At 48.1% G+C, this 8,848-nt stretch overlaps 1 protein-coding gene across 3 annotated transcripts in view; it reads right to left on the minus strand.

Moving 5' to 3' along the window:
* Positions 1-8,848, minus strand: part of LOC119458699 (uncharacterized) — a 604,514-nt gene that overhangs the window by 4,707 nt on the left and 590,959 nt on the right. For 2 of the 3 annotated variants that reach the window (XM_049671378.1, XM_049671377.1), the window contains exon 2: positions 555-595. In XM_049671378.1, the coding sequence (XP_049527335.1) occupies positions 555-591 (37 nt within the window). In that variant the 5' untranslated portion in view covers positions 592-595. Of the gene's footprint in view, positions 1-554; positions 596-1,372; positions 1,513-8,848 lie in introns of those variants that run through there. The other variant, XM_037720559.2, reaches the window with a different exon arrangement.

Consider the following 8,848-nt stretch of genomic DNA (forward strand, 5'->3'; position numbering starts at 1 on the left):
CTTAAAATAAAAAAAAAATCAGTAGCAGAGACTGATAACTTTCGGGATGAATATCTCGGAACAGAAATCTCGTAAAAACAAAGTAAAGAATAAACTTGCCTAAGGATACTACTGTCTTAAAAAATTCCAATATAAATGTGCACCACAGACGCTAAGATAAAAGGTTTATGACTATCAGTTACACTTCCTAGCCTTATATATTTTCCCGTCGCATGGTTTGTCCGCCAAAGAGTCTTTGTTGTAAGGGCACGCTGCATTTGCGTAGCTCGCATCACGTTTAAAATATTGGCTTTGTAAGCACCGCACATATATATCCTTATATTTCCAAACATAGTAGCGTACAGTAGCCAACCGCGTCGCCGCGTTCAAGAAGCGCAAACATCGCTAGGCGCCTCTGTGCGGTTGCAAGAGCTATCCTGGAACGATGCCTAACATAGCGGAGTTGTTTTTATGGCTCTTCGCGCAGTGCAAGAACCGTTATGTTACGCAAGAGACGTCCACTTCCTCTACTGGCGGCGGACCAGAGTGCATTTTTAGTCAAGAAATAAGCTCACCTGCCAAGAGCAGAATCGTGGTTGCGAAGAGAAGCATCCTTCTGCAAAATAAGCGACACTTCAGAGATGTGGCACTTTTTTGCGAAGGTAAATAAAAGCTTGTCTGTTTCAGTAAGCAGGCAAGTCCATCGGCTTTACGTAAACTCCAGAGCATGCAAACTGGTTTCTATTTTTTTTTTCAACTTTTGCGGCTAAGTCACTTGTTCGGCTAGAGAGCGATGTGCGTTAGGAAACTTGTAAATCTAAGCCAGCGCCTTCATACTGGTATGCCTTACTGCATCGAAGAATTGCAAGCCGGTGTGGCAGTCCGGCTAGAGCTGTCGTGACCGCACTGCTTAATACAGACGCCTTCTCGCCACGCCCATGACTGATCCATGTTGTTTTCTGTGCGGGACAGTTCGTATCAAGATACGCTTTCTGGACTACGAAAGCCAGGTCTCGAATTAACTGCGTCATTGAGGCGGTAAATTAAGCTCAGTGAAGGGATTTTCCAAAGGCGTCCGCAACAGTACACGACTGGAATGAAAGTGTGACAGGGTGCTAAAAGAAGTGTATAATTTCGAAAACGCTTCTCTTCCTTATAAACTGCACCTCTGCCGCACTTCGCATTCGAGGGTAATATCAAGCAAAGTGCAGTTTGCCTACGAGTCGCCTACAGGAGACTAATTAAATCTCCAAGCTGCAAGTCATGGTGCCATTACCAATTTGACATTTCCAAACGTTACGATGCACTCAGATGCAGTTCCTTCTAATTAATGTGGCAGCGAATGCGTGGCGTTGCAAGGAACAAGTGAAAAATCATCGTGTTTCTTACTTACCTTGGTGTTGGGCGTGCGCCTTCGTGAAAGTGACTTCGCACCGTATCTACTCGTGCTTCTCCTTTATAACTGAAAGTCGAGTCGTCATGTGGTTCGTTATCAGCTCGCAGAAAAAAAAATAACATATAGCGTCCTGTCGGAGTCCACATATAGAATGTGAGCTGTTTGCGCGCCGCCGATCGTTTATCGATGTTCAACAGATAAGCGTCGCGCCACGGTTGTCCGCGCAGAAAGAAAATGTGCTCCTCTCAACAGATGAAACGCCGACTACGCGGAGAGCGCCCTGATTGTACATTGTGTCGAGCTGATAACCGTGTTTGTGCTCGGTTTAGTCAGGCAATACCGGGCGCTTTCATTTTGCAAAACAGTCATGTCAGACAAAATGAACAATAAATAGGAGGGCGCATGCTTGTTACGGTCTATATTCTGACATGTAGCTTTCGGTAAGCAGCAAAAGAGTGAATAGCATTACAAAAGTGCGCCGCAAGAAGATGGTGACCTTTGGAAACGGTTCGCTAGACCACCACTGTAGTGACAGGCAGGTGCGTTGGCTGGGTAAGTCGCACCCGGTGAAGGCAGAGGCGCGTGTCAAACTGCATTCTTGCGCCCTCTGACGAAGCAAGCGCCTAGTGTCGAAACACTGTGTCGCGCATGCGTGCCCTTTTTGTGCTCGTATACCTGCCCACACGCCCACTTTAGGCCGGCCTACTTTCGGGATCTACGCTGAGCGCAAAAGATTACGCTAGGAGAGCTGCATCTGCTTCGGGCTACGGAGCGTACGGTGCCATGTCGCGCGTCATGAGAGACCCTATGAGAGAGTCTCATGGACTATGTCATAACATATTCAAATGTCCTGGAAACCTACGTGCATTTTGGCATGCTACTACAATTTCATATTCCAGTGGGTCTCTAGTATGCATAACCACGAGTGATTTTCGATAACTAATTTTGTTCGCGCTGACATTCGCAAATGCCATTCTGTGCTTAAAATTGGATATCTTGTCGGCGTTGGGAAGTTATTAAAAGTACGGTAGGCCGGTTGGCTTTGGGAGCCCGCAGTAAAATCACAAATGAGGCAGTGCAGGGTTACTATGGCTTGGGCCTCTTTCGAAGTCATAGAAGCACAGAGCAAAATTAGTTTTGAGGAAAGTCTCGGGAACCTGGATCAAAATAAATGGGTGGCTAAATTGCACAAGTATCTGTGCCTTAAAAGCGTGGACACAAAATGGGGAAAGAGGTCAAGAAAGTTGGCAACCAAGTACAGGGTACTTGAATGTGTCAGTAAACAACCAGGAGTCATTGAAAAGAAAGTGAAAGAAACAGAGAGAGTGAATCCGAAGCAAAAATGGAAACAAAAAACTACCATGGATATTTACAATGCGAAGAAGGAAATTAGAAGGGGAAATCTGCACGATTACACAAAGGAGAGCGCCTTGCTTTTTGAGGCCCGAGCTGGTTGCCTAAGGACAAAAAAATATCGGAGCAAATACTCGCAACAACACGAGGCATGTGTATGCTGCTGCAAAAATTCGGAGACCACTCAGCACATCATAATAGAATGGGAAGGGTTTCACCCAATGGGACCCGCAGGTAACGTACACCTCCCAGAAGCGCTTGGTTTTAAAGTGGGCGGAAGCGCCAACTGGTCAGCAGTCGAGATACGCAAGAGATGTTTAGAGTATTAGAAGGGGAAAAAAAGCAGGGAAGAGATTGATACAACCTGATTTGATCTCTTACAGACATAGGTAGCGGTACAAACTGGATAGAGAAGTTTTGAGGATGTGAAAAACGATTAAGGATACATATACAAACATTCCAGGATGAAGAGCATGTATAGCATACCTGATTAACTCAAGCAGCCTAGGGCACTACTTGTCACCGCCCCCGTTTCATAGCGGATGCCAATAAATCATCGTCATCGTCATCACCGAAATCCTGGTCATGCCTAGCACGGTTGCTGAGGGTCTGAGCACACCGCTCCCGAGGACAATTTCGCGAGTGCGTAGCCGCAACCTTAGTCGCAAAATTTTGTTTACCCCGATGAGAACCACCTCCTATAGGAAAGGAAGAGGAATGGGTCGCTCAATTGCGCATGCGTGTAGTGAAGCCAGATGCCGTATTCTTTCTCAGCACATGCCACAAGGCCAACTGACGCAAAAAAAAAAATCTGTATTCAAAGCACGTAGGTGGGCCCGCTTCCAACCATTACCACGTAAGGTACGGCTATACATAGCTGCAGAGTCGTAACTTGCAATGCCTCGCTATGCAGCCGATGCGCTGCACGACTTGTCACCTGCTTGTCGCTTGTCCCACGTGCCGGCGAACCGAACTCATTAGCCGTTTAATACCCTGTTATGAGATTGGCGTAACGTTCGATGCAGTAGTAAACACGATGGAACGGTTGCATAATAGTCTCATGCCTGATCCAATGCACATTTGCTGTTGTTCAATAAGTTCACGCAAATTGGAAAGTAGGCTACATGAGAGTTGAGAAATTGCAACCGCCCATTTCCCCATAAATACGTACACACATACCGCAGGTACACAAACATACTCATTCTATAAAAAGATTGTTGTAAAAAATAAAAAAATTACACCATCTACCCGTAGGGGAACCCTGAGTAGTATGCGAAGCAGCCATGGGGTCGACTCAAGTTCCCATTAGTTTTCAGATCGGCCTGTTGCCACTGCCGTTTCGTGGCAGCGGCTCGAGCGCTCTTCTCCGCGGCGCTGTCCACGGCGCTGACACTGGCGTTGACGTTGGCGCTGTCCGTGGCACTCATCGCGGCGTTGCTGGAGGAGAATGAGAGGACGAAGTGAATGATGATGAGGGGGCGAAGCACCTGGGGATCATTCGGGCAAAACGCTGGAAGCTGGCTTCCGGAAGCGGAACCGGAAGCGGAACCGGAAGTGGACGCCGCACGGCGGAGGGAGGGAGGGGGTGACATAGCCCCGAGCATAAGATGCTTCGCCTCTAAAAACAAGAGGCGCGACCCATATGCATCCGCGTTAGGTAAAAGCGCACGTCCTCTGTGCAATAAAGCCACTACTATACGCGTACACGCGAATAGGACCGAGGTTCCACACGAACGTACGAATGTTCTATAAACATTTTGATGTTCTAAACATACTAATGTTGCTGTAAATCCGCAGAAAGTGAACTCGATGGCCGGAAAATGAAGCGATGACCGGTCTCCTTGTGACCGCATATACGGTAGTGAACTAGAATAAGCATAAGAACAATAGGGACCTAGTGACTCTGATGCTGCTTTTGAGTCAGAATATATTGCCTAATTGTTATTCAATTCGTTGTCAGCAATGCATCTTGTTGCCTGGAGATCCGAAATCTGTTCTTCCGAGGTATGCATCACGTCTTGTACGACAAACCGGAATTTCTGTTTTCATTTCGCATTGGTACTTAAAAGGCAGACGGGAAGCTACTCTCTGTTCCTTCAGTGTAGATCACAAGCGTGTTAACCGTCTTGCGATCGCATCATGTGAAGGAGTTTAAGAAATTTAGCTTTTAGAATATGCGTTTATCAATATCTACAAGTGTTGGAGCGGCAGAAGGTATGACCAAATGCCAAGGCGGAAATTGAAGCCCAGGCGAGGTGATTCTGCCATGCATCTTATCATGGTGTTATTAAACTGATGAAATGTTCAAGTTTCCTGAACACGTAGAGCATGAACAGTTTGTTCCCTTGCCTCAGCTATAGCAAGACCACTCAATGTGAGCAAGGAAACCTAAGGCATGTTCTGAAACTCCGAAAAACCAGCTTAGTTCACGTACGGTTAGAGGACTCAGACAGGCACTACATTACAGGTAATAAGTTGGCGATTGTCTAGCGAACAAGTGCAAAATAAAATTTAGGTAGCGAGTCCGATGTGCTGCCCCATTTAGTGTCTCCAATGCACCGTAATGCATGTAGACTACATAGATAATTAAACGACGTACAGTTTCTGTCAGAAGTTTCAAAGCCGCTTTATGGCGGCGAGATCTGTCGCCGGGCTCTGTAGTAGGACTCCTGTAGCAAACGTGGTGCTCACAACCATTACGTGAATGACATTAACTGCTCAGCTCTATCTATCTATCAGGCCTTTAGGCAACAAGCGTTGTGTAGGGGCCGCAGTTGTAGGCGCCGTGGTATACGTACCCTGACACCAGCTATAGTAACACAAGCAATGATTTAGTACTTTCAACAAAGAATTCGGGTGTGTATAACATTACATGAAGATGTATGTCAGTGACCTTGCGTGCTTGCATATTGAAAACAGACGCACAGAAACATGACACACAACAAGGGCGATATAAAACAGCAATGACCATGGCTGTAGACAGGCGCTTGAGTTAGCGCGTACACTGTGGAAATTTCTTATTTTGAAACTGCCGCCATTGGGTAACTTACTGTCAAAAGGAGGCATAACCATGTCCCGATTTGACAGTTGACTTTCATGAAAAGTGACCTCATGAAGAGCAACTCTGCTACCTCTAAGCTCCCGCCGCAAGCAACGTCGAGACAGCTCCTGCAACACAACTCAACGCCATCATGTGTCACCTATATTCTTGCTTGTCACATTTCTTTCCGCTTAGTCCCAGCATGTATGACAGATCATTCGAAATTAAAGCCAGACAAAGATTCACAGGTTCATGGAGGCCTCAAATGATTAACAGATGTCGAACAAGGGATGTCACTGGAACCAACGTTTTGACGAAAGGTACTTGTCTTTTTGCTAAGTCGTATCACATATAGTCTCCCTTTCCAGTACCCCACGAAAACTGAACTAAATGCCCTAGATGCGTTGATCAGAACGTCGTACAAAGCGGCTCTCGGCCTACCACAGGGAACCTCCACTGAAAGCCTGGTGGCCCTAGGAATACATAACAACTACGAGGAGCTATGCGCAGCGGTGCTTATGTCTCAACGGGAGAGGCTTAGCTTAACCTCCACTGGCAGAGCATTGCTCTGCCACATTGGTTACCCCGCTTGTCCACAGTACGCGGGAGAAGAACTGGAATCTCTGCCTAAAGTCCTTCGTGAAAAGATCACAGTAGCTCCAATCCCCAAAAACATGAGTCCGAAATATCACCGGGGTCGTAGAAGTGCACGAGCACGCAAGTTAATGCAGCAATTCGGTAGAAATCCGGATACAGTCTACACAGATGTCGCTCGATGCAATACTTATAAGTACGCCCTCGCAGTAGTAGGAGCGGCCGCAGATCAAGGGCTTCTGACTTGCGCCACGGCTCGAGTCGCATGTGCGAATACCGCAGAAGCTTCAGCCATCGCGCTAGCTATAAAAACTAAGGACGCTCTGAGAAAATCGTCGATAATTATTACAGATTCCCAAGTCGCATGTAGATTATTCCTCACAGGGAGGATACCACATAGCACTACTCACCTATTAGGATCCAACCTAACGCAGAACCACATGATCATCTGGTTCCCGGGTCACATGGGACTCGATGGCAATGAGAGAGCGGACGGCGCAGCTCGTGCTTTTGTCAACCGAGCGGCCGACCACTCTTCAGAAAAACCCTTCTTACCGCGAGACATCCTTGAGTACCAACGGCGCGAGCGACGAAAGTACAGTCCACCACACCCTGATCTATCCAGGCGGGACTCTTACGACTGGCGCCGAATACAGACGCACACATATCCAAATCTCTATTTGAAACATGCCATTCACCCCACATTCTACAGCGCTCACTGTCCGTGGTGCGGAGGCCAGCCAACTCTAGCCCACATTACGTGGGGTTGCCAGAACAGGCCACCCAAAATTAATACACCGCAAATAGCCGGCAAACTTTCCGGAAAGGAGCAGTGGGAGACTGGCTCGCCAGCGAGGATCGGGAGATGCAAGTAGCTCTCCTCGACCAGGCACGGCGGACCGCTCAAGCCAGTGGAGCCCTGGACTAGGGGATCCACCCACCCGCTCCCTACACCTGTTATTTTTAATAAACGTTTTGATATATATACTTGTCTTTCGTCAGGGCAGCAACCGCAAGAGCAGTCGGCAGAGCAGAAATGGAATACGTTAGCGCAAGAACTGCAGAGGCTGCTTTCGTTGTTTTGGCTTCACCGATGTCCCTCGTTCGGTCATTGTAGATCCAATTAGTCGAAAAGCTTTTTTGATGCATTTTTGAAGTTTGAAGACTATTTTTGAAGGTTGAGTTTGGCTGATTCCCATGACAACACAGCAAAATGGGCCTCAGGACGAAAGGGCCACAAAAGGAGGCTTGAAAGCGTTCGAAACCCGACAACAAGCACGACAAATGGCACGGCAGCACAAGTATACCAGCACTCGTAAAAAAATGACAGCAGATCCACGAGGTGAATGATGATGAGTGGGCGAAGCTCCGGAGGGAATCATCGGATCTCCCGCTTAAGGGGACGCTAGCACAAACGCGTTAGAAACGTGCAGTACTCTCTAGTAAGGGGGAGCGGCCACAGCGTCTTACGCAGCCATTTACACATGCCGGAACGTGCACCGCGTTTGCCGACGCCATCACATGACTGCTGAGAGAGTATACCCCCCGTATTCATAAACGCTCCTCGACTTGAACTTGACTTGCCACCGCTTTGGGCAGCGCGTTCGAAACGCGTTGAAGGTAAGGTGGAGAGGCCACAGCGTCTTACACCAGCTTCTTACACGGGCCGTAACGCGCTAGCACAAACGCGTTAGAAACGCGCTAGAAACGCGGCCTTTCGTTAATGTTGGGTGTTTATAGCCATCGTGGTGCGTTTGTCCATGTCCGCTTCGTGGCGTAGTGGGCTAACGCCGCGCGCTCGGAAGCGAGGGGTCCCTGGTTCGATTCCGCGCTACGGACACAACTTCGGAAATTTTTTCTCATTTTTCTCAGACTGGTTACACACTACTACTACTACTACGACGGGGACGGAACGGGTGCCGCTATAAGGAGCTTCGCCCCTAAAAAATAAAGCAAAAGAGAGTCACGTCTGTACACATCACACAAATGAGGGCAAAATCGGCATCTTATGCACAGACAAATATGAATAAAAAAACGGCAAAGCTTGCACTAGGCCGCGCAGAGCTCGAGACACAGCTAAGCTGGCCGATCGATTGCGTCATAACTTAAGAGATACCTGGCATAACCAAGCTCAACTCAGGCATAGCCAAGGCCGAACCTAGTTGCTACCAAGTTCAACCTCGACATAGCCAAGTTCAACTTAGCTACTACCAAGAGACGCAATCGATCGGTCAGCTTCATTGTGACTCGAGCTTTCGCGGCCTAGTGCAAGATTTACCTCCCCATTACGACGACAGAGGAGAAGTGAAATTGCACGCTGGATTGATTAGCGGCTACGCAGCCAGCTGTCGAAGAACACGACGACGACGAACGTGGGAGCAGGCACGAGCGCGTGCCGAGCACGAGTACGAGCGCTAACGGAGGGGCCGCCAAGCAGCCAGCGGCGGACGACGACGACGACGCTCCGAACGAGCCATGCTGATGAT

This window comes from Dermacentor silvarum, chromosome 7 (genome assembly GCF_013339745.2).
Source record: "Dermacentor silvarum isolate Dsil-2018 chromosome 7, BIME_Dsil_1.4, whole genome shotgun sequence".
Classification (NCBI taxonomy): domain Eukaryota; kingdom Metazoa; phylum Arthropoda; class Arachnida; order Ixodida; family Ixodidae; genus Dermacentor; species Dermacentor silvarum.